At 42.0% G+C, this 27,243-nt stretch overlaps 1 protein-coding gene across 1 annotated transcript in view; it reads left to right on the forward strand.

Moving 5' to 3' along the window:
* SKIL (SKI like proto-oncogene) overlaps window positions 1-26,721 on the forward strand; it is a 106,745-nt gene extending 80,024 nt beyond the window's left edge. Inside the window, exons 6-7 of the mRNA XM_063916223.1 lie at window positions 13,474-13,698; window positions 15,256-26,721. Coding sequence (XP_063772293.1) covers window positions 13,474-13,698; window positions 15,256-15,417 — 387 coding nt within the window. The 3' untranslated portion in view covers window positions 15,418-26,721. The remainder of the gene's footprint in view (window positions 1-13,473; window positions 13,699-15,255) is intronic.
* The last annotated feature ends 522 nt before the right edge of the window (window positions 26,722-27,243 follow it).

Raw genomic sequence — 27,243 nt, forward strand, 5'->3', positions numbered from 1 at the left:
GGACACGGAGCCACAATACGGGACAATGAGACTGGGATACTAAGTATTCAGAAAAGATAATATCATCTCAGGTAATATCTGTGGACCTGAGCTGTACATATATACAGTGGTCTAAAGAGATCTATGAGAGTTGCATGGAAATCAGTAAAGTTTCTGAGTTTGGATTTTGGTCATGTGACCGCACTGACCTCTGACATCTCTTCCACTCTATTTTTGTCTTATTTATATTTATATGTCATATTATATATGTATTTTTCTTGTTGGTTTGCCTCCTACACATCGCTCTATCTATTTAATAGGATTAATTAGGTTGTAAAAGTAGTATTTTTATAAAAACTATGGATGATTGATATTTTATTGCTACACACCTGTTGGGCATCAGGTGATCAAACAGGGTTTAAATAGATCCCTGAATCAGAGGGAGCTTTACTTCTGATGAAGCTAGGTGACCGTGCCTAGGGAAACGCGTTAAGTGTGAAGAAGCTGCCTAAATATAAACACTCCGCATCACAACAGGATCCAGATATGGACATTTACTAACTACACTTTGGAACATTGCCTTGGAACCATTCCCTGTGGGACCTCCACACTACAGCACCATTCGGAGAGACCCAGCTTGGATACAAGTGATACAGCGTGCCTGCTGTTTTCTATAAAGCATTTGGAAGTCTCCGATTATACGGGTAAAACCAGCTGTAATTCAACTTATTTCCCCAGGGAACTTTTTGGTTCAGCGTTCCAGTCCGGGATCCTTAGTGGACATTTATTTAGCAGCACATTCCAAATCATTCCAGCTCCATATATGCCCTAACTTCATATGAATATGTTCATTGATTTTATTCATGTTTTTATTTATTAACTAGTGTTTAATAATAAATTTAAATATATTTTTTTTCATCATCCATAGTTGTCCAACTGTTTTAATTATTGGAAAAGCAGCCAGCGCCAGCTCCAGTCTATTTTGTTGTTTAAACTTTCTCTTTGGGACTGACAATCCCTTGCTGGCAGCTGTGACAGCGCGCCTGGAAGTGTTTTCTTCTTTGTATTTTGTATTGTCTGTCTGCATAATGAGTAAGACACCAGCAAAAACTAAAAAGCAGTTTCACTGCAAGGTCTGTAACAGTGTGTTACCGGATGGATCTACCACATGTACAGTGTGTTTTGTGAATTCAGCTACAAATACAATTTCCGCTCCGGTTTCAAAGCCAATTTCATCCCCGGACCCACCATGGGCTATGCTAGCAGATGTCCTGGCTGGATTGCAATCAGAATTGGCCGCCACTCGGCAAGAGCGGGAGGCGGCAAGATCGGAGTCTAGGGTGACACCACTAGAACTACCGGAGGGGTCTCAGCGTTACCAAAAGTCCGAGTCCTCTTTGGGTAGAAGGGATAAGTTTCATTTGTCTTATAATTTACCGGTTTCTGCTATGTTGCTTTCTGACGATTCTATGCCAGACCTCACTGCGCAAGATGAGGGTGAGGAGGGCGAAGTAGACCAGCAGTCAGATGGTGACGATTTTGACAGCCCGGGCATTGATAATCTCATCAGAGCGGTGCGTCAGTCTCTGAAGTTTACAGAAACTGAGGAGCCTCTGACAAATTATGAGGTCGTCTTTACTAAACGACAGAGAACTCCAATGTGTTTTCCTGTTTCGGAATCTCTTAATAAGATGTTACTAGAAACACGAAAGAATCCGGATAAACGGTTTTCTATACCTCACAGACTTAAGTCTAGTTACCCGTTTCCAGAGTCTGTAACAGCTACATGGGAGAATCCGCCATTGGTGGATTCGTCTGTGTCTAAACTTACAAAGAAATTAACCATACCAGTACCAACTGCTACTACGCTTAAGGACCCTTCGGACCGTAAAATAGAAGCTATGCTAAAGTCCATGTATATAGCAGCATGGGTGTTGCTTAGACCTGGGTTGGTTGGCATTTGGGTAACTAAGGCGCTAATGGTATGGATAATAGAACTCAAGTCTGCCTTAAGTGATGATCACCTTATACTTCTCGCTGATCAAATTTGGGAAGCTGCTGACTATCTATGTACAGCTTCTACTGACGTCTGTCAGCTCACTTCTCGCCTTTCATCATCGGTAATTACAGCACAACGAGCGCTCTGGGCAAGCGGAGGTCAAAAAAGGTATAGAGGCGTTACCTTACGGTGGCGAGAAGTTGTTTGGTCCTGAATTGGACAAATGGATTTCTGAGGCCACGGGAGGAAAGTCTGTTTTCTTACCATTGCCTCCAACAGTACCTAGAAGGAGATATTCTGGACCTGCGTTCAAATCCTTTAGACCTCAGTCCTTTCGCGGGCGTGGCAGAGGAACGGCCACACCTGGTAGACGAGGTCGGGGACGTGGTTTCCAACAAACCAACACCACTCGTCAGGACGCTAAGGTCACCGGCAAGCCAGTGGCATGACGGGCTCCCAGCCCATCTCGGATCTCCAATTGTGGGAGCACGCCTTCAGACGTTCCAGTTGGCGTGGCTTCAGACGTCCACAGATGGGTGGATCCGCAATTTAGTCTTAAAAGGTTACAAAATAGAGTTCGACTGTCTCCCACCAATGCGGTTTTTCAAGACAGGACTGCCTGTGTCAGACGACAAGAAGGCGGTTCTGCAGATTGCCATTCAGTCTCTGCTGGATGCAGCAGTTTTGATTCCGGTCCCTGTACACCAACAGGGTCAGGGTTATTCCAGTCTGTTTGTGGTACCAAAGCCGGATGGCTCCGTCAGGCCAATATTGAACTTAAAGGGTCTCAATCAGTACGTCACTTACTACAGATTCAAGATGGAATCTCTGCGTTCAGTAATTGCAGGTCTAGAGCTACAGGAATTCATGATTGCACTGGATCTCAAGGATGCGTACTTACACATTCCGATTTGGCCACCTCATCAGAGGTTCTTGCAGTTTGCAATACGGCAGAACCATTACCAGTTTCAGGCTTTACCGTTTGGCCTCTCGTCAGCGCCTCGGGTATTCACCAAGGTGATGTCTGTGATGATAGCTCATCTCAGATCCCTGGGAGTGATAATAGTTCCGTACTTGGACGATTTGCTCATCAAAGCTCCGTCTCAACAAATGCTCCTCCAACAGGCGTTGCTAACATACAATGACTGGTTCACCACGGTTGGATTGTCAACTTCAAGAAATCACATCTAATTCCGTCTCAACGACTTCAATTCCTAGGTATGATTCTCGATACGGTAAATCAAAGAATTTACCTACCAGAACAGAAAGTACAGGTCATTCGTCATCTGGTACAATTAGTGCTCAAGCCACGCATAGTCTCGGTTCACTTGTGCATTCGTCTCTTAGGCACAATGGTGGCGGCTTTCGAAGCGCTTCAGTTCGAAAGACTTCACTCACGTCCTTTTCAACTGGATGTGCTCGCACAGTGGTCGGGCTCGCATCTGCAGATTCACCGCAGGGTGAGGTTGTCTCCACGGGCCAGAGTGTCTCTACTCTGGTGGCTCAAAGTACAGAATCTAACCGCAGGGAAACGGTTCGGCGCCTGGAATTGGATAATTCTCACGGCGGACGTGAGTGTCAGAGGTTGGGGAGCTGTAGTTCAAAATTATTAGCTCCAGGGTCTCTGGACGGATCACGAAAGATTGCGGTCTATAAATGCCCTGTAACTCCGGGCAATTTACAATGCGCTACGACAAGCAGTGCACATGCTTCGGTCTCAGACTGTTCAGGTGCAGTCAGACAATGCGACGGCGGTCGCATACATCAACAAACAAGGAGGAACGAAAAGCCGCATGGCAATGCGGGAAGTAGCTTGAATCCTCAATTGGGCCGAGTATCACCAAGTGATATTGTCGGCAGTATTCATTCCGGGAGTGGACAACTGGGAGGCGGATTATCTCAGCCGTCGGGATTTTCATCCAGGAGAATGGGCATTATATTCAGAGGTGTTTCACATGCTGGTCCAGAGGTGGGGTTACCCTCAAGTGGACCTGATGACATCTCGCCACAATCATCAAACGCCCCAGTACGTGTCCAGAACGAGAGATCCAAAGGCAGTGGCGGTGGATGCTCTCAGTGGCCGTACAGCCTCGTGTATCTGTTTCCACCGTTTCCGCTGCTCCCTCTGTTGCTAAAACGGATCAAAAGAGAGTCCGTCACAGTCATACTAGTAGCGCCTCATTGGCCTCGGAGAGCTTGGTTCTCGGATCTCCGCGGACTACTCGCAGACGATCCTTGGCCGCTCCCACTACGTCCGGACCTGTTACAACAGGGTCCGTTCCTTTACCCCGATTTAGCGCGGCTGCGTTTGACGGGGTGGCTGTTGAGACAGCCCTCTTAAGAAGAGAGGGCATTCCAGAATCGGTTATACCAACCATGTTACGAGCTAGGAAGCCGGTTACGGCAGCTCATTATTACAGAATTTGGCGTGCCTATATAGGTTGGTGTGAAGCTAGGAAGTTTCCAACTTCATCTTTCAAGTTATCCCGTCTTTTGTTATTTCTACAGATGGGGTTAGATGGAGGTCTGCGTTTATCCACACTAAAAGTGCAGATATCTGCGTTGTCAATTTACTTTCAAAGAAGATTGGATCTATTGCCGTCGGTACACACTTTTCTGCAGGGTGTCCTCAGAGTACAGCCTCCATTCACTCCACCTACTGCGCCATGGGACTTGAATCTGGTTTTAGATTTCTTACAGTCTTTATATTTCGAACCCTTACAACAAGTGGATATTAAGTTTCTCACTTGGAAAACAATTTTTCTCCTAGCCTTAGCTTCGGCAAGGCGTGTTTCAGATTTAGGTGCCTTGTCATGCAAGCCACCGTATTTAGTGTTTCATGATGACAGAGCGGAACTTCGGACGAATCTCGCTTTCCTACCAAAAGTAGTGTCCTCTTTTCACATCAATCAACCAATAGTAGTTCCTGTGTTAACAGGAGATTCTGGAACCTTGGATGTGGTACGCGCACTACGCGTTTATGTATCCCGAACGTCTACAGTTCGTAAGACGGATACGTTGTTTGTTCTCCACGATGCTGCCAAGATGGGTTGGCCAGCTTCTAAGCAGACCTTATCCAGATGGATAAACTGACCATACGTCAGGCTTACCTTCATGCTAGGTTACAGCCACCTACATCAGTAACAGCTCATTCCACACGTTCTATGGGAACGTCATGGGCAGCTGGTCGTGGAGCTTCTACGACACAGCTTTGCCGTGCGGCTACATGGTCTTCAGTGCACACGTTTGTGCGCTTTTACAAGTTTGATACTTTTGCGGCATCAGCATCTAGCTTTGGCTGCCTAGTGTTACAGGTGCCAAACAGCTCTCCCGCCCACGGGGGAAACTTTGGTACGTCCCAAGAGTACTCCAGTGACCCCTAGTGGATGAAAAAGAAAATAGGATTTTGGTACTTACCAGGTAAATCCTTTTCTTTGAATCCATAGGGGGCACTGGACGCCCACACAGAGCAGTTTTACCTGGTTTGTGGTAAGTTCAGAGAATCTTATGGTAACACACTCTCACCGACTGGTTCAAATTATCAAGTTCTATCGGTTATGGTGTCAACTGTTAGTTGTCAGTAACGTTATGTGTCAACTTTATTGTTGTCCGTTTTGTTATATGTAATTCTCCATTGTCAACCTCTCTATAGCTACTGTTCGGCTCAGTAAAAAACACTGAGGTACTCTGGGATATGGAGGGGAGGAGTAGTTCCAAATTTAATTTATTCAGTGCCTTGTTCCTGTGGAACCGTCCATATCCCAAGAGTACTCCAGTGCCCCCTATGGATTCAAAGAAAAGGATTTACCTGGTAAGTACCAAAATCCTATTTTCTCTTAGTTCATAAGGGATATTGGGCGCCCGCCTCTGTGCGGTGACTTTCTGCAGGTTTTCTGTTATGTGTTACCTGTTCAGCTGTTGCGGTTTCTGTTGCTGGCCCGGTTATGTTATGGTGTGCTGGTGTGTAAATCTCACCACACTTATTGTTATGTTCCTTCTCTCAAGTATGTCATTTCTCCTTCGGGCACTGTTTACCTATACTGCCTGTGGGAGGGGGCATAGAGGGGAGGAGCCAGCACACTCGGTTGAAGAATTTTAAAGTGCACTGGCTCCTTTGTACCCGTCTATACCCCATCGTACTAATCTGTCCCCAATATCCCTTATGGACTACGAGAAAAGGATTTACCGGTAGGTATTAAAATCCTATTTTCCCACAGGACACAAACCATATACTCACTTGTCTGCTGTTATAATGCAGTTCACCTGTCAAGCAGCAAGTCAATGCTTGGCACCCCAAAGTACCAGTAATACTGTAGAACACACAATAATTTATGCTCTCACATGTTCACGTTCTTTAGTTTACGAGCAAACAATTTAAGCAAAGAAAAATTCTTTGCATATATTGTAAAAGAAAAAAATTTTTTTTTTAACTAATATTTGTGCCTAATTGCAGTTTCTCCTGGAGTGAAAGTGGTGAACCCATAGCTACCACTTACATTGTCTGTGTGCTTTATGTAACTGCATCTTTTCACTTGCAGAGTATTTCTTCTGAAACAAGATAATGTACAGTACATTAAATTATTTGTATTTGTCTATTTAACATGTACCCTTCTATGCATTATGTGCATGTGTCCCAAAATGAGGCTCCTGGTCCTCTCCCTGAGGAACTTTTTTTTCCAAGAATTCAGTTGTCATTGACAGTGGCTGGGGGACCATTAGAATGAGTCCCTGGCCATTATATTGGTGTAGTAGTGTTTGTTAGAGAATGCTGTACACAGTGTGACGTAATACAAGCTTGTTCTTCTGCCATCCCTGAATGAAAGAAAGCCTCTGGGTCTTAGCTAGGCAGAGTTCAGCTGTCCAGACGTTCCCCCTAGTGTTGGAGCATGCGTTAACATGCTCCGCACTAGAGTTAGAAGCTACTGATCTCTATCTTTTTTTTTATTATTATTATTATTATTATTATTGTTGTTATTACAGGTTGAGTCTCCCTTATCCAAAATGCTTGGGACCAGAGGTATTTTGGATATGGGATTTTTCCGTATTTTGGAATAATTGCATACCATAATGAGATATCATGGTGATGGGACCTAAATCTAAGCACAGAATACATTTATGTTACATATACACCTTATACACACAGCCTGAAGGTAATTTTAGCCAATATTTTTTATAACTTTGTGCATTAAACAAAGTGTGTGTACATTCACACAATTCATTTATATTTCATATACACCTTATACACACACCCTGAAGGTCATTTAATACAATATTATTAATAACTGTGTGTATTAAACAAAGTCTGTGTACATTGAGCCATCAGAAAACAAAGGTTTCACTATCTCACTCTCACTCAAAAAAAGTCTGTATTTCGGAATATTCCGTATTTCGGAATATTTGGATATGGGATACTCAACCTGTATAATAAAAATGATAGCGATATGATAGTGCCACAAGGGGTCTGCAGCGTTTTACAGAGTACATAAGCAGAATTCACAAAACAAATGGCTGACAGTGCAGAACATTGCAGGACATGAACATGGCACTGCTGCTTCAGCAATTCTAATACCCAAATAAGCAGCAGGACAGCAGAACACAAGGGTTAGGTGCTGTTGTAGGTAATAGGGATCAGATGATGGTATAAGTGAGTGAAGGAAAAGCACACGAGGGAAGAGCGCATTCTAAATATCTGCATGCATACTTTTAAAGTATTATCAGTGTGTGTTGTCTGTCTAACGTGGAGGAAAATAAATTTCTCTAACGTCCTAGAGGATGCTGGGACTCCGTAAGGACCATGGGGAATAGACTGGCTCCGCAGGAGACATGGGCACTTTAAGAAAGACTTTAGACTCTGGGTGTGCACTGGCTCCTCCCTCTATGCCCCTCCTCCAGACCTCAGTTTTTAGACTGTGCCCAGAAGAGATGGGTGCACTGCAGGGAGCTCTCCTGAGTTTCCTGCTAAGAAAGCATATTTGTTAGGTTTTTTCTTATTTTCAGGGAGCACTGCTGGCAACAGACTCCCTGCATCGAAGGACTGAGGAGAGAGGAGCAGACCTACTTAAATGATAGGCTCTGCTTCTCGGCTACTGGACACCATTATCTCCAGAGGGAGTGGAACACAGGTTCGTCCTGGGCGTTCATCCCAGAACCGCGCCGCCGTTCTCCTCACAGAGCCGGAAGAAAAGAAGAAAGAAGACTCTGAGGCGGCAGAAGCCTTTCGGGTGCTTCACTGAGGTAACGTACAGCACTGCAGCTGTGCGCCATTGCTCCCATACACCTCACACACTCCGGTCACTGTAAGGGTGCAGGGCGCAGGGGGGGGCCCTGGGCAGCAATGAATACCTCTCCTATGGCAAAATGACCTATATACATGTACAGGTGGGCACTGTACATGTATATAAAAGAGCCCCCGCCATGTTTTACAAAGTTTGAGCGGGACAGAAGCCCGCCGCCGAGGGGGCGGGGCTTCTCCCTCAGCACTCACCAGCGCCATTTTCTCTCCACAGCACCGCTGAGAGGAAGCTCCCCGGACTCTCCCCTGCTTGACACACAGTGAAAGAGGGTTTTAAAGTAGAGGGGGGGGGCCACATAATTGGCGATTATACATTACAGCAGCGCTACTGGGTAAACATTCTATGTTTTTCTCCGGGGTCATATAGCGCTGGGGTGTGTGCTGGCATACTCTCTCTCTGTCTCTCCAAAGGGCCTAAAGGGGAACCTGTCTTCAGAAAAGAGTTTCCCTGTGTGTGTGTGGAGTGTGTCGGTACGCGTGTGTCGACATGTTTGACGATGAAGGCTCGCCTAAGGAGGAGGGGGAGTGCATGAATGTCAGGTCGCCGTCGGCAGCGCCGACACCGGACTGGATGGATATGTGGAATGTCTTGAATGCTAATGTCAATTTATTGCATAAGAGATTAGACAAGACTGAGGCTAGGGTTCAGTCAGGTAGTCAGACCATGCCTGTCCCAGTGGCACCGGGACCTTCTGGGTCTCAGAAACGCACATTATCCCAGATCACTGACACAGATACCGACACGGATTCAGATTCCAGTGTCGACTGAGGATGCAAAATTACAGCCAAAAGTGGCTAAAGGTATTCGTTACATGATCATTGCTATTAAAGAGGTTTTGCATATTACTGAGGAACCCCCTGTCCCTGACACGAGGGTACACATGTATAAAGAGAAAAAGCCTGAGATCACCTTTCCGTCCTCATTTGAGATAAGCGAATTGTGCGAAAAGTCTTGGGAATCTCCAGACAGGAGACTACAAGTTCCCAAAAGGATTCTTATGGCGTATCCCTTCCCACAAAAGGACAGGATACGATGGGAATCTTCGCCTAAAGTAGACAAGGCGTAGACACGCTTATCCAAGAAGGTGGCGCTGCCTTCCCAGGATACTGCTACCCTCAAGGATCCTGCGGATCGTAAGCAGGAAGTTACCATGAAGTACATTTACACACATTCTGGTACTATTGTTAGGCCGGCTATGGCATCGGCCTGGGTTTGTAGTGCTGTCGCAGCATGGACAGATTCCTTGTCTACGGAGATTGAGACCCTAGATAAGGATACTATTCTAATGACCCTAGAGCATATCAAGGATGCTGCGTTATATATGAGGGATGCTCAAAGAGACATTTGTTTACTAAGCTCCAGAATAAATGCTATGTCTATTTCTGCTAGGCGACTCTTGTGGACCCGACAGTAGACGGGGGATGCCGACTCAAAGCGGCATATGGAGTCGTTGCCTTACAAGGGGAGGAGTTGTTTGGAGAAGGCCTCTCGGACCTTGTCTCTACTGCTACGGCTGGTAAATCGAATTTTTTACCTTATGTTCCCCCACAACATACTAAGAAGGCACCTCATTACCAAATGCAGTCCTTTCGTTCAAATAAAAGCAAAAAGGTACAGGGATCGTCCTTTCTTGCCAGAGGTAAAGGTAAGGGAAAAAAGCTGCACACAGTCCTCCCCTACGTCTGCAAAATCCACCGCATGACGCTGGGGCTTTCCTGGGGGGGTCAGCTCAAGTGGGGGCACGTCTTCGATTTTTCAGCCACGTCTGGGTTCACTCACAGGTGGATCCCGGGGCAATAGAGATTGTTTCTCAGGGATACAGGCTGGAATTCGAAGAGATGCCTCCTCGCCGGTTTTTCAAATCGGCTCTGCCAGCTTCCCCGTCAGAAAGGGAGTTAGTGTTAACTGCAATTCAAAAATTGTATCTGCAACAGGTGATAGTCAAGGTTCCTCTTCTCCAGCAAGGAAAGGGGTATTACTCAACCCTGTTTGTGGTTCTGAAACCGGACGGTTCGGTCAGACCCATTTTGAATCTGAAATCCCTGAACCTGTACTTGAAAAAGTTCCAAGTTCAAGATGGAATCGCTCAGAGCGGTCATCGCCAGCTTGGAGGGGGGGGGATTGGATGGTTTCCCTGGACATAAAGGATGCTTACCTTCATGTTCCGATTTTTCTTCCTCACCAGGCGTTCCTGAGATTTGCAGTACAGGACTGTCATTACCAATTTCAGACGTTGCCGTTTGGGCTTTCCACGCCCCCGAGAATTTTCACCAAGGTAATGGCGGAAATGATGGTGCTCCTGCGCAAGCAGGGTGTCACAATTATCCCATACTTGGACGATCTCCTCATAAAGGCGAGATCTCGAGAGAAGTTACTGGACAGCGTGTCACTGTCTGTGAGGACGTTGCAACAGCACGGCTGGATTCCCAATATTCCGAAGTCCCAGCTGGTTCCTACAACGCGTCTGACCTTTTTGGGCCTGATTCTGGACACAGAACAGAAAAAGGTTTTTCTTCCGATGGAAAAGGCTCAGGAGTTCATAGCTCTGGTCCGGAACCTATTAAAGCCAAAAAAGGTTTCAGTGCTTCACTGCACACGTGTCCTGGGGAAGATGGTGGCATCGTACGAGGCCATCCCCTTCGGCAGGTTCCAAGCGAGGACTTTTCAATGGGACCTACTGGACAAATGGTCCGGGTCTCATTTACAAATGCATCAAAGGATCACCCTGTCTCCCAGAGCCAGGATATCTCTCCTGTGGTGGCTGCACAGTGCTCACCTCCTGGAAGGCCGCAGGTTCGGCATTCAGGACTGGATCGTGGCGACCATGGACACAAGCCTTCGAGGTTGGGGAGCAGTCACACTGGGAAGAAATTTCCAAGGTCTCTGGTCAACTCTAGAGACTTGTCTCCACATCAACGTCCTGGAGTTGAGGGCCATATACAACGGCCTACGTCAAGCGGAGGCTTTTACTTCGGGACAAACCGGTTCTGATTCAGTCGGACAATGTCACAGCAGTGGCTCATGTAAACCGCCAAGGCGGCACAAGGAGCAGAGTGGCCATGGCAGAAGCAACCAGGATTCTTCGCTGGGCGGAGAATCATGTAAGCGCACTGTCGGCAGTGTTCATCCCGGGGGTGGACAACTGGGAAGCGGACTTCCTCAGCAGACCCGACCTGCATCCGGGAGAGTGGGGACTTCATCACGAAGTCTTTGCACAGATCGCGGGTAGGTGGGGACTGCCTCAGATAGACATGAGGGCGTCCCGTCTCAACAAAAAGCTAAAGCGATATTGCGCCAGGTCAAGAGACCCTCAGGCGGTAGCTGTAGACGCTCTGGTGACACCATGGGTGTTCAGATCGGTCTATGTGTTCCCTCCTTTACCTCTCATACCCAAGGTGTTGAGAATAATAAGGCAAAGAAGAGTGAGAACAATCCTCATTGTTCCAGATTGGCCACAAAGGACTTGGTATCCGGATCTGCAAGAGTTGCTCACAGAAGATCCGTGGCCTCTTCCTCTAAGGCAGGACCTACTGCAACAGGGGCCCTGTCTGTTCCCAGACTTACCGCGGCTGCGTTTGACGGCATGGCGGTCGAACGCCGGATCCTAGCGGAAAAAGGTATTCCGGAGGAGGTCATTCCTACCCTGATTAAGGCTAGGAAGGACGTGACATCGAAACATTATCACCGCATATGGCGAAAATTTGTTTCTTGGTGTGAGGCCAGGACTGCTCCTACGGAGGAGTTCCATTTGGGCCGTTTACTTCACTTCCTTCAAACAGGAGTGAATTTGGGCCTAAAATTAGGATCCATAAAGGTTCAAATTTCGGGCTTGTCCATTTTCTTTCAAAAAGAATTGGCTTCTCTTCCTGAAGTACAGACATTTGTGAAGGGAGTGCTGCATATTCAGCCTCCTTTTATACCTCCGGTGGCGCCTTGGGATCTTAACGTGGTATTAAGTTTCCTCAAGTCACCTTGGTTTGAACCACTCAAAACAGTGGAGTTGAAATATCTCACTTGGAAGGTGGTCATGTTGTTGGCCTTAGCTTCTGCAAGGCGTGTTTCGGAATTAGCGGCTTTGTCATATAAAAGTCCCTATCTGGTTTTTCACATGGATAGGGCAGAATTGAGAACTCGTCCTCAATTCCTGCCTAAAGTGGTCTCATCTTTTCATATGAACCAACCTATTGTCGTGCCTGTGGCTACGCGAGACTTGGAGGATTCCGAGTCACTTGATGTGGTCAGGGCTTTGAAGATTTATGTGGCCAGAACAGCTAGGGTCAGGAAGACCGAGGCGCTGTTTATCCTATATGCAGCCAATAAGGTTGGCGCACCTGCTTCAAAGCAGACTATTGCTCGCTGGATCTGTAACACGATTCAGCAAGCACATTCTTCGGCAGGATTGCCATTGCCAAAATCGGTTAAGGCCCATTCCACTAGGAAGGTGGGCTCTTCTTGGGCGGCTGCCCGAGGGGTCTCGGCATTACAGTTGTGCCGAGCAGCTACTTGGTCGGGATCAAACACCTTTGCAAGGTTCTATAAATTTGATACCCTAGCTGAGGAGGACCTCCTGTTTGCTCAATCGGTGCTGCAGAGTCATCCGCACTCTCCCGCCCGTTTGGGAGCTTTGGTATAATCCCCATGGTCCTTACGGAGTCCCAGCATCCTCTAGGACGTTAGAGAAAATAAGATTTTACACTTACCGGTAAATCTATTTCTCGTAGTCCGTAGAGGATGCTGGGCGCCCGTCCCAAGTGCGGACTTCTTCTGCAAGACTTGTATATAGTTATTGCTTACATAAGGGTTATATTATAGTTCATCGGTTTGGACCGAGACTATGTTGTTTGTTCATACTGTTAACTGGGTAGTTTATCACAAGTTATACGTGTGATTGGAGTGGCTGGTATGAATCTTGCCCTTGGATTAACAAAAATCCTTTCCTCGTACTTACTGTCCATCTCCTCTGGGCACAGTTTCTCTAACTGAGGTCTGGAGGAGGGGCATAGAGGGAGGAGCCATTGCACACCCAGAGTCTTTGTTAAAGTGCCCATGTCTTCTGCGGAGCCCGTCTATTCCCCATGGTCCTTACGGAGTCCCAGCATCCTCTACGGACTACGAGAAATAGATTTACCGGTAAGTGTAAAATCTTATTTTTGTAGTGTAATATGGCTTTACCCTGTTTTACTTGAGACCTCTGTTTGACAGGAGGTGGAAATGTTGAGCAACTCAAAAGCCATGAAGGAACTGACTGTCGAGCAGCAGAATTTGCAGAAAGAGTTTGAATGCTTGCAGGCAGAACATATACAGAAGATGGAGGAATTGTATGATGAGCAACGGGATTTAGAAGAAAAGCTGAAGCAAGTTAAGAAGCAGAAATGTTCGTGTGATTCCAATGCAGAGAGGGAGAAAGAGACTCAGTATGCAAACCAGGTAAGAGAGTGACGTCTGCGGCCAAAGTGGCTTTACTTTATCCTTCACTTTCATGTAAATAATAACTTTTTTGCTTTTAACTCCTTAAACTGAACTACCGTTTGCACCATATCAAGTTTAACATGGATGTTCTCTCATTTAATGGTAATATAGAGTATTTGACAATATAATCCACAACAAGCCTAGTCCGCCTGTGGTGCGCTGGGTGTTTTGAAACTATAAGTCCCAGCACACCAAGCAGCTATCATCTATCTTTCAAAGCATGCTGAGGTTGCAGTTTCACAACACCTGGAGAGTTGTCCAGACAAGATAACACAAGACAAAATGTTCTCCTATACTGTATTGATGATTATACATCTTGGTCTTACTGTAAGCCTGCTTGTTACACTTTCCAAACAGTTAACAATGTGTGAAAATGTTATTTGTGGGAGTGTTAATGCAAAGTCTGAGTAAGTGGAATGACTAGGAGAAGTGTGCACTTTAGTCAGGTGTAATGAATAGTGATTTCAGCGTGTGACAACATTGCACATAAGAAAATATGATTTTATATCATGGATGTTGTAGACTTTAGGACCTGGGAGGATCAGGCATATAGATGCAGTGGCTTTACCAGGTGTATTTAGTTGCAGAGCATTCTTTATGGTACGATTTACTTTTCCATTAATTTCCACTATTACCAATAATGCCAAGTTAACATTTTAATTACAATATCCTTTCATTTTTGTTATTTTGTATGTTTTAAATATACACAGTCGAATTACATTATTATGAGCACCAGCTAATAGCCAGAGTAACCGGACAGCAGCTAGATGGGCTGGGAGTGAGCCAATAAGGTGCTGGTAGGTTGGCACAGGTACATTTTGATGGTTAGCTGCTCCACTGTAGCGTGTCTGTAGGTCGCCACGCACCTTTATATTTGACGTTCACCCCTCACATCAGTGGCACATGGTGCTCTGCAGTTTCCACGTCCGTTATTTGTAATGGTGCCATTTATCCAGTCACGATACACCTTCACCTTCAGGGAACGAGAAATGTACAATTGTGTAAAGCTACAAAACTCTAGTTCCCTATGAAGAAAAGTATGGGTGTTTATGAAGCAATGATGATAGACATCACCTACTCCTATTTGACGTGCCTGTTTATATCCTATTCGAAGTAAGCAGAATACCAAGGGTGTCGATTAACTGTTTTTATAATCACTGCTTCATAAACTCCCACACTTTCCCTAATAAGGATTGGGATTTACTAGACACATTTGTTTGGTTTTTTTGGGTTTTACACTGTTGTACATTATTCTTTCCCTCATTTGTTTCCCGTGGTTAAAAGTCTTAACCTCTGACGTACAGATGATAACATTTTTATGGGAAGTGTCTTTCCATATTTTATTTTCTATATTGTATATGTTTTTACTTCTATTGACCCAATATAAAGTGTTCCTTTTTTTTTTTTTTTTTTTAATCAATAAATATGGCTGCTTCCCCCACATTATTTTAATCTTACTTACAAGCTTAGTTGTAGTCTGTTGCATGCTTAAGCTGTGTTGTTACTTTCTTGCAGTTGATAGAACTGCGGCAGAGACTGGACCAGGCTGAAGCTGACCGAAGAGAACTGCAGGATGAGCTGAGGAGAGAGCGAGACGCCCGGGAGAAGTTGGAGTTAATGATAAAAGAGCTGAAGCTTCAGATATTGAAATCAGCGAAGAGTGGTAATGGGGAGTAGAAGCTACAGCTCACGGACCGGCTTTACGTTGTAGCTTGGACTGCAAGTGAGCAGTTTTACATGATGCATACTGAGCGAAGTGGTTATCACCTGGTAGTCGGATGTGGTGAAATGAATATGTGCAATTTAGAATTCCTTCACTGCTGGGAAACCACTCTGTATAACATGTACTTTCAGCTCGCCCTACTAGCTAAAGATCCTTCCCCCTGAATCCTGCCCTGTGTAATGTGCAGTAAACTTTGCATCACAAGCCTTTCCCAGAAGCCCCTTTGTTTGCATTGATTAATAGCTTGCAAGAATCTAAACTGCCCACTCGGATCTCCATATTCTCCAGCATTACATCACATGTGCACTTTTGACCTCCATATGTGTGGCAGCTGCTTGACAACCCTCACTATCTTGTAGCTTAACCATGACATAGTGCTGCTACTTGTTGTGTTTTGGGGCTGGGTTACTTGGTGTTGTCAAAAATGGTTTTGTTTTGTTTTTTTGTGTCCTTGCATAAGAAGCTCTGAAATGTTCCACTACCCACATATATGGGGTCCATTATAACCTTTGGGTACATCATACTCCAGCTGTCAAAGCCACATGGGCTTCTATGCATTCATCAACCTTCAGTGAGTATCTTCCAGTATTTATATTGCCAGCCAAGGATAGGCTACCTTGATGCTTTTCAAAGTATAAAACCTGAAGCCCTTGGCATTCACTCGTTGGTACCAGTATGCCAACAGCTGTATGAACACATACAGTAAGGTACTCCGCATTGTATTTAAACTTTCCAAATGAGGTTTACTGATATTGTATTTTGTTTTTGCCCATATAATTATAATTATATTTATTCTTAGTGACTTATTTTGAGATTAGCACCAGGAAAGAAATCTGCTTTCACTAACTGAGCTGAAGAATATCCATAAAGGGTGGCCTGCACCTAGATCTGTATATAGGAAGACTGCTGCAGAATCGGATCATTGTTTCAGTGCTAGCAGAAAACAGCAATAAACTAGAGGGAGTGATATTTAAATCACTGCTATTTTATGTCAGCTATATGTGTTTGCTCTACATAATGTACTGAGTAATCCTACAAAAAATAAGGTGAATAAGAAAATATATTCAAGTGCATAAACATGCAGTGATAACTGTGTTTGTGTTACATGCTACTTATGCACCAAATTTCTTTTTGTGAGCGAATAAAGAAAATGTACTGGAAATATGCATATATAATTCATGTCCACTCCTGTGGTAAGATGGTGGAGATATATACAGGGAACACATCTAGAGAGCAAGCCTGGAGCTATTTCTTTGTTTTAGAGACCTTCACCATCTTTACTATATTGCAGTTCCGTTCTGCATCTAAAGACACGTTTTGCTACAGCAACTAATTTATCCATTATGTTATTAATCTTGATTTCTAAATATTTAATATAAAGTTATTATGTTGGCTGTGAATACGTATAAGCCAAAACTGGTTAATATGTGTTTCTGTATGTGGCTTGTAGACACCTCTTTCTGCAGCTATTAGTAGAAATAATATTAAAATGACATATGTACATTGGTATAATGCTACTGAATAGTAACTAACTTGTGTTTCTTAGAGGTCTGTTTACTAAGCCTTGGAGAAAGATAAAGTACCAGACAATCAGCTCCAAACTGCCATGTTACAGACCATGTTTGAGCAATGACAGATAGGAGCTGGTTAGTACCTTATTGCTTTCCAGGCTTAGAACATAGGCCCTCATTCCGAGTTCTTCGCTCGCTAGCCGCTTTTCGCAGCAGTGCACACGCTAAGCCGCCGCCCTCTGGGAGTGAAGCTTAGCAGAATTGCGAACGAAGTATTCGCAATATTGCGAAAAGATTTTTCTTTGCAGTTTCTGAGTAGCTCCAGACTTACTCTTCCAGTGCGATCAGTTCAGTGCTTGTCGTTCCTGGTTTGACGTCACAAACACACCCAGCGTTCGCCCAGACACTCCCCCGTTTCTCCAGCCACTCCCGCGTTTTTTTCCCAGAAACGGCAGCGTTTTTTCACACACTCCCATAAAACGGCCACTTTCCGCCCAGAAACACCCACTTTCCGCCCAGAAACACCCACTTCCTGTCAATCACACTACGATCACCAGAACGAAGAAAAAACCTTGTAATGCCGTGAGTAAATACCAAACTTCTTAGCAAATTTATTTGGCGCAGCCGCAGTGCGAACATTGCGCATGCGCAGTTAGCGGAAAATCGCACTGATGCGAAGGAAAAGAACGAGCGAACAACTCGGAATGAGGGCCCTAGGCCCCTTAATTTTTATTAGCCATTATTCCTTCATAGACTATTGCAATATCCAGTGAGCCTAGTGCCAGTCACCAGACATTTGAAAGCCATTGACACACAGTGGATGCAGATATTTTGTTTGGTCACCCAATATTTGTGAGAATGTAGCCTGTTAATACTCTCAGAACAAGTGTTTCATCAATATTCACTATAAAGCGCCAAAAGCACGGGGACAAAATGTGTCGCCCCCCCCCCCCCCAAAAAAAAAAAACAACAAAAAAAAACAACAAAATTTGATTTTGTGCAGCTTAGGGAGCTGGCCACATCTGAAAGATCATCCAATGTGAGAGAAGCAAACGTGCCAATTTTACACCAGGGTGGGGACTTCAATTAAAAGAGGACAATTTTAAACACTCTGTGACGCTGGGGTTTCCTATTCAAGTAGAAGAGAGAAAATGTCAGAGTGATTTCTGTAGAAATTAATTGTCTTTTTTACACCTCTCTGGAGCAAGTCCTGGTTTTTCCTAAAATGTATTATTTTTGGGAAAAATCACCGGGACATGCTCTGGCATCCTTGCGACACCCTATTAAGGACTAAATAAGCAATTGGAGGCAGCAGCAGGGAGAACTAAATCTCCCAACAGCCCACCTCCCCAATGCAAAGATGGAAACCACTGGTAAGTATAATTTTATTTATTCTCGCACCACAGCGTTTTCAAAGCTGAAATCCCCGCGACCACTTTTTTAAAAATTGGATAGTGCGGGTAGCGGGAGCGCACATACCTGTGATTAATCATCTGCAAGTTCTATCTCTCCTGACATTCACATATGCATCTGTGCTGTAGTCTGCTTTAGCTGCATAAATGTGAACACACTTTTACTGTACTTGGCCACAACCTGCAAGATCCCTCTCTCCCAGATTTCTCCTAAGTGCAAGGAATTGTAAGTCCAAAATGCGTTTGCTGGTAGCATAACATTTTATTTACTTTTCTTTTAAAAGCACAATTTGCACCAAAACAAACGCTTCTGTACAACTAAGCATCAGCCCTGAGGTGTTGGTGAAAATGCCGTTCACAGTGACTTGATGGATGCATTTCCATAAATGTTGATTAATTTCACAAAATGGCTGCCTCCACTGTAGTTAACTGGTGCTGATCTTCAAAATGTTGTGGTGTTTGGAAATGCTATATTTTGCCTTTTTCTTTGAATGTTTAGGATTCCTACAGGACCTGACATAACATCATCTCCCACCCATTGAGACTCTGTTGCTTCATTTACTGCCTACCAAACTTTGTTTCCTTTCCATATATGTTCTACTGTATGCTCACAGACTAACTACATTACATCTTTAGGCAAATGCTTTTCAGACCTCTGGAGCAGTGCCCATGTTAAGCACATTAATTAGGGATTTATTTACATTGGTTGTTATGGGTATCCTGTATATGTTCCAGAGACTTAACGTTAATATTACCTTTTTATTTTACTTAATGTTTGCCCTTTTCAAGGTTGCCACTATAGATATGCCCTGCCCATTTTGCTACATTTTATTTAATAACTGCTATTCTGAAATATTAATAATCTTCATATGATTTTTTTATTTGCAAATTGCATTTTTTTACTATTTATTACTGTTTTGTAAATAAATGATTATTCAAATATAATTTTGTCATTAAAAAATATGAATTTAATTTTATCTTCTCTATAAATTAACCTTTTGAAGCAATAGGGGTGTTATTTCATTCCTTTCTGTTTCATTATTTATTTTCCCATAAAATTGTATATATTGTAAAGTTTATTGGAGTAACATGGCTGTGAAAGCTTTGCAAAACCATACATTAATTGCTTCAGTCTGTACCTGTCTAATACACATTTCTAAGGTCACTGTAGAGAAAGTATCTTCTGTATTATGTGGTGAATTTGGTACAGCATGCCTATTTTGTACATTTGTGTAAAGTGATGTTTTGTTCAGCATTTTTGATACTGATGCACAGTTCTGTCAGTAAATTGATTTTTTTCGTAGACAGAATACATCATTTGGAGATTTGATTTGCCAAGCCCAACTTATGAAGAGGCTCAAAATGTGAACATAAATTGCCTTTTGTTTTAAAATGAGTGGATAGGTAGGATCTAGAACACATACATATTTTGCCTTTTTATACTAGTACTTCCTATAAGAATGATTTAATGACACCTTCCCCCGTGACACCTAGCCACAGACAATGAAACAGATAGAAATACACAATTAATATTTTGAAAATCATTCTCATGTTCGTGAATAAGGTTTTAACTCTATTGGGTAATATGCAGAAATAATTACTATCACGTTTGACACCTCGGTTTGCTTTTTGGGAAACAAATGTTTTTGTAGAAACTGGCTATAGGCATGCTTTAGGTCCTTTCTGGGTGTGTTAGAGCAATCCACTCTTATGTTTTCTTTCTTAATGTAATTGGTGTTAATGAGACAACTTTGCAAAATATGGTAATTTCTATTAATAGGGAGGTTTAACGATCGCTTGTATCCCCTTATGGGATGAGGATGGAGAACCACGTCCCAAAACCCCTTTTGTACCTAGATCTTGAAGGCATGTAGAAGATGTAATGTCATCGTTACTGGTCATGGCAATAATGCACTGCAATGTAAGGTGACCAGTGGCTGTGTGGTGCATAGTGACTGCTTGTTACTCAGGGAAGCAGGAGATGAGCAATTTGAGGGATCCCAACATCCCAAACACAGACCGTTCAAGGGTTCAAATAATGGGGTAGATGCATTAACCTGTAGAAGGCATAAGGAAGTGATAAACCAGTGATAAAGCAGTGATAAGTTCAAATTGATAATGCACCAGCCAATCAGCTCCTGTTAATTTACATATGGGAGCTGATTGGCTGGTGTGTTTACCACCTTGCATTTATCACTGGTTTATCACTTCCTTATGCCTTCTCCAGGTTAATACATCTGCCCCACTGATACAGGACAAATCCATAATCTTTAGGGTTTAAATATATATAGATCCAATTTAAAAAAAAATCAGACTGATTATACAGTAGATCAGCCATATTATTTTTTTTTCTTTAAAACCCCCCACAAATAAGCGGTTATGTGAAATAATGGTATACTTGCCTACTCTATTTCGTGGGGCACATCCAGGATCTTAGGAGAGTAAATGACCGTCCACATCTAGTTTATTTTAAGTAGGCAGGGTTATGATGACATTATTTGGGTCATTGCGGCACTCCCGCTCACTGCAAATTGCAGCACTCTTCAATCAGTGTGGGGGCAGATTCCCACATCCCACCTTGCAGTTGCCAGTGGGACCTCACCCATCAGGAAGGAATCCTACAGAATTGGAAAATACACAACTGACTCCTTGTAGCATTATTTCCTGATTGCTAAGATGTTTAACACACATCTGGGGTCAGAGCTTAGGATTTGTGTTAGGCTAAATAAATATCTCATTAGAACTCTGGTCCATGATTATGGCAACACTTAGGGGGGGAATTCAATTACCCCCGAAAATGTAACTGGTGCAAAAAAACAGGAGTAACCTCAAGCTTTTTCACTTTTTTTTAAGACTACGGGTTATTCAATTACAGCCCATTTTTTGCATCCTTTAATGCTCTGGTTTTTGGTCATTACAACATATGGGGTGATTTAAATAAATGAGGTAATTTATTGCATGAAAAGTCCAGCAAAAATGGCTTTTCGGAGTATGTGCACTCCCATTTTGACCTATCCAATTGTAAATGCGTGAAAACAGGATTCATGTGAAAATTCTTGCTGGCAAAACCAGTGAAAATGGGAAAATCTGCCTGTACCCCAAAACAAGCCAAACTAATATAGTATAACATCATAGAAGTGTATTAGTGGTCATAATAAAAGTAGTTGGGGGTACATAAATTGGGTCATGCATTTGATTTTTTTTTTTTAAAGCAAAAGAATGATAGAAAGCAAGTGTTTTTCAGCAAAATAAGTGCTCAAATTAAATTGGGAGTACTAAAAAGGGTATAAGTATACATTTGGGTAATTTTTAAGCCACTTTAAAAAAGTAAAAAAATAAAATAAATAATTACTCCCACCTGCAGGCAGAAAAACACTTGTCCCACTCATAAAGCACCCCAATATACCAGTCCCACACCTTGTACCCACATTTCCATAATATTTCTCTTTTTACCCCAACATGTCGTCATTGGACAATTATAAATGATTAAAAACTTTTACCTGCCTAATTAGTCACTCAGGGAGGTGTCAAATAGGGATTTTACCCAACGTTTCACCTGCTCAGGATGTGGTGAAAAGAAATTAGTGGTAAACCCATGGAGAATCATTGTATATCATTTTTTACAGACAATTGAATACCGGCTTTTACGTGGGTCGCGATAAAATCACTGTTGAAGTAAATTGTATTCCCCTTATAGAATCCGTGATAAGTTCACAGACCTATGTGTTAACACCTCTGGCTTTGTGAAAACTGGCTACTTAACTAGAAAAAAAAATTCGGAGCCTAATTAGGTCCTGAAAAAAATCCCTGCTAAGAGCTGCCGGCGGAATGTATTCGGTGCTAATTGGGTAGCCCTGGCTTATCAATTAGCCTGTGGTAAATTACTGTGGCTAATTGAAGAAGCCCCCCCCCCCCCCTCCCCCCTACAGTGAAAAAAATGAGTCTTGCAGTTTTAGGTTTTATTTTATATTGTAAGTGGATATTTTTTTTCTATTAGTAAAAGCTGACTTAATGGAAACTTGCCATACATTTATTGGCAATTCATCCACTTTTGTTGGACCTACTGTATAGTAAATGAGCGTAATCTAAAGATAACTCCTACTCTTAACAGTTTGTTAGCTGGTTTCACGTTATCGTTTCCAGAAGTTTCAACATTAGGTTCAAAACAGTTGACCTAATTTTATATACTATTGTTTAATTGAGCTTAACTGCTTTCCTCTTTGTAAGTGTGTGCTTTGATTGGCTTATACTGACAGCAGTAATAGGCAGCATTCTGCTTCTAGGTGTTATGGAACTAGAGTCCAAGGCAGCTGCAGAGCCCCAAATGATTTTAACCTGCCTTGTAGTAAGACCTGAGTAAATTGTGGCTTTTCCTTAGAACTTTGCCCATCTAAGATAGAATTTGATCAGGTGTCTCATATCGTGCTGCTCATATTTTTACATGTAAGTTATTTTACAAGTGACCTTCAGCTGAAGTCAACAGGCAGGTAAATTATTGCTACCCCAAGAGTTAATAAGTTTGCTAACAAATCTTATGGAAATGCATCTATGCACGCTAGAAAGAACGGGGGCAATAGACACAGACTTATTTTTGTATAGAGTCCCCCCCCCTCCCCCTTATCTGTAACCTAAACTGACATATAAGCTAAATGAAAGAAAAGCCAATATTAATATACCTGAAACATTAGACATCTATGTAATGTCGTATTTATTTATGTATGCATAGCAATTTATATGGTCACTATACTGTATATTGGCACCTCTACAGGTGCTGAACCTTTTTGACTGCCGCTAGATAACTTGATAGCCATTTAGTTTGATACAGTGATATTAGTGTGTATGACTGTAACATTATGATTTAATGGGACACTTTGGGGAATAGCTCAAACCTGATTTTCTCTGTAACAAATTTGTGCAAATTCTTTCAGAGATACTTTTTTTTTTTAATACATTTTATACACTTGCAATACATGTGCACAGTCCTTCTGCAAATTATTATCTGTGTATAATCAAATACAACATTTAATCTCTGATAGCTGGCAAAAGTGCAGTGTGGCTGTGGTTTCTGTGTATGGATGCCAGCACCTGGAAATTGCTAGCAATTCCGTTTTTTTTTTACATTTTATAACTATTTGTATTCTAAAAAAAAACAAAACATAGTAATTATACATAGAACCAGGTAAATGCATATGACTGATTTTATACATTATAAATATATGTTTATAGGAAAAGTAAAACTTATTTTACTTGTGTACTGCCAAATAGTCTGACTATAAGGATAATTCTGTGGATAACTGCGCTATCATAAAGGTATGTCCACGCTGCTGAGAGTAGGGAAGGTTTAGTTTGTTAATTTGATATTTTTTTTAATGCTTTTACTTAATTTTCAACTTGTGCTATAAAAATGTTTTGTGTTAATATGTTAAAGCAAAATTAGCCTTCTGCCGCAATTAGTTTTCCCTACATTGTAGTGCTTTCCGATTGTGGTCATTTGACTTTTTTTTTGCCAATGGTTAATCTGTATAGTTGGCACTTCTATAAATGTGCAGGAGTACCCCTGAAATCCAGGGAGCGCTGGACGTGTGCTTATTGATTATAGAGACTTGACAAAATAGCAACCTGTAAACCTAAAATGCAAATTGTAACAATAAAAAAAGACATCTTAATATTTATCACTGACCATTCATATGTTGAATATTTCATATTTGGTGTGTAGTGAAATGCTTGTATTCTTGCAGCAAGCTGTAGGTGCCTTTTAAAAGGCTACATACACAGTGGTGCAAAGAGGTTTTTAAAGTAAAAATGCATATTCCGTTTATGTGTTTACAGGTGTGTTCAGTCTGCATGTGTCTGTGACAAGACAGCCAAATGTATGGGGGAAAGCATATAGAAATACTGCATCTCCCTGTGTTTACAGTGCACTCCCTTTTGAGATGAATGTAACTCTTCAACTGCTTTAATGCACATTGACTCCCTAAAATAGATTAAGGCGCAATTAAAAATGCAGAAGAGGGCAACACTAATGCATATAAAATATACTGGTACAATGAATATTTACGTATCTTTACTATTTGGGGAACAGAAACCCCCCCCCCTTTTTTTTTTTTTAAGCAAGTAGCTGCTTTGTCATTTTGGAACACCCTACCTCCTGACCATGTCCTAAATTGGTACAGTGATTTGGAGCTTGACAGGTGTGAGCCTAAAAGCTGGAAATATGTGGTGCATGGGGATGTAAATGTAATATATAATAATCTATTACGCGTCTTTTATAAAATATTGCCACTGAAACAAATAAAGTGCTGACTTTGTTTACCATTTCTTAATGAAATCACTAAAGACAAAGATTTCTTTCTTTTTTGACTACCTGTCTGTGTTTTTCTTGTCTGTTCACTCATATTATGGTGCTAGTCTTTTGAGTGTGAGACCACATTAAAGGTATACTAGTGTGCCAGACTGTACTTACTGTTATTTTGGCTTCATTTTATTGAACTATTTCCATGATAAAAAAAATGAATCTCTGGATGAGTTTTGCATGGTGCAAACACATCCTTATTTTGCTTTGTATAAAACCTATATTCATTCTCTGCAAAATATAATTTGCATATTTGCTGTTCTCATGCAAATGCCAATAAGGGTGCAACCATCATTTGTTCTGAACTCTACAAATGAATATCCAACAATATCTCATGTATAATAATTTACTAAGAAAGGTCACTTTACTCCATAGCTTTGTATTTGTATTTGTACACTCTTTAAGTGGAACTCTACACTAGTATGCATTGAAATATCACCCTGGTCTGACAGCTCTTCCTTGTCCCTAATGCTACCGATGGCAGACAGCGTTTTCCCCTGCAGAGGTTTTATCTATAAAAATGTTTGAATTGATATGTATGTGCGCAGGGTAAGCATGTGACCATCATGCACCACCTCCTGCATAGGGGGGCAGCCGTGACTCTTATCCTCTCCCTCAATCACCCATAGCATTTATAATGGCCAGTATTCCTGGTACAGGATCATAGAAAGTCAAGCACTTCAAGTTTTCAATTCGTTTTTAGTTCACGGAGTGCAGTGATTGGCTGGCCAGTCATCAAGTCAGCACTCTGACACAAGCATTGGCAGGGCACTTAAAATTACTGATGGAAGGATTGCATATTGACTGGGTATCAGATGGTGAGGACCTCACAACTGGTGGGAGTCCCAGGATTCTGGTCCCTGTGATTCTGTTAATTGACAGTTTGGTTGTCTACCATTTTGTCTTTGAGTGGAGTAGTTCTTTAAAATGGTGGTGAGAGCTTCCTTATTGAATGTAGAAAGTAGACCTTTTAGTAGTGTTCTCGAAATTTAAAGCCATATTGCAAAATGCCGCATGACTTCTTTCTGTGTTGTTGTTTTTTTTACTATTATTTTGTTTTTGAGTGTGTTAAAAAAAATATATATATATTTCATGTTCAAATTTTTGGATTATGAATTTTTTTTTAATTATTATTATGAAAATCAAGGCAGGTTAGCCTAATTTCTACCCATGCAGTCATTGTGATTTATTGGATAGTATTGTAGAAATTGGAACCTGTGCTTAATCATTTATATGCAATGTGCAGAGAAATGCAGTAATTTATCCCTTGCTCAGTTAGTTTTTTGAACACCTAAGATAAAATGTGCTGCTTTCTTGCATTTAAAGTACCATTTTACCTGCAATTTATGCACATTTGCACAAGTAGTTGGCACGCCTGTATTAATACACACACCTGGGAACTGTGTAGCTCATCATGTATTATTTCTATGTGTATGCCTTTTAGGAAAAGAGATCTATTTCAGGGTGAAAATGAAGAAAGATGTTATTTTTCAGTAAAGCTATATTAAGTTTTCATGCATACTCTTCAGAAAGTATTTATGTTGCATGTTAACAAATATATAATGTGAAGAAATTGATTAAAGAGCATGTATAAAACATTGCAGACTTTGTGATAACTGCAAAATGTCTAAAACGAAGAAAGCTGCTTGCAGGTAGCGAAATTCTCTGCTTTAGAATATTTGCCAATGATGTATATAAAGATCATGCTTTTAAGTAACTGTGATTGTGAATTACATAAATCAAAACTGTCCTCTACCTCACAAGAAGTTAACAGGTCTTTTGTATGGTTTGAAACAAGACAATATACATTTATCTGGTCAATCAGTTTACAAAATGTGGGAAAATATATATATTGCAACATTGCATACTGTGCTTTCTGCTTATACCTCAAAATGTATTTTTGTGCTGTTCTCCATTGTCATTCCTTTGTAAATATTGAAAACCAATGGTGGATTTAAATCTTAATAAAACATGATGTGGTGACTTTTTCTATTGTTGTAGTTCTTTTTGTATGTTTGATACAGGGAAGCCATACTAAGTTACGGAAATATTTAGGTCATATTATTAAAGTGCACCTTTCACCTGCTCCGTGATGGCAGCCCTTTTTGTAAGTGAGCCAATAGTCATTCAAATGCATTTATGGCCTGCTAAAAGCACTCAAAAGGCACAGATTGTTGATGTGTGTTGGGTAAGTAATGATGGCGGTCTGGATATTCCGGCATTGGAATCCTGATTGCTGGAATCCTGACCGCTGGCAAATCAACTACATCCCGTTGATGTTACCATGTAATTGATTATGACGTACTATGCAGTGAAATGGAGACATGATGAAATGAGAATGAACTGACAATTGTATAAAAAAAAGTGTTTCAAGATTACATATTGTATCCAAAGAAGTGACTATTATTAATACACTTGGTCCAGTAGTTAAATCATACGTGATATAGAGCCAGATCATGGTCTCTTAGCGGTGATGCAAAGATTCCAAAGGTGAGATTCAAATGA

Source organism: Pseudophryne corroboree, chromosome 4, assembly GCF_028390025.1.
Source record: "Pseudophryne corroboree isolate aPseCor3 chromosome 4, aPseCor3.hap2, whole genome shotgun sequence".
Lineage (NCBI taxonomy): Eukaryota > Metazoa > Chordata > Amphibia > Anura > Myobatrachidae > Pseudophryne > Pseudophryne corroboree.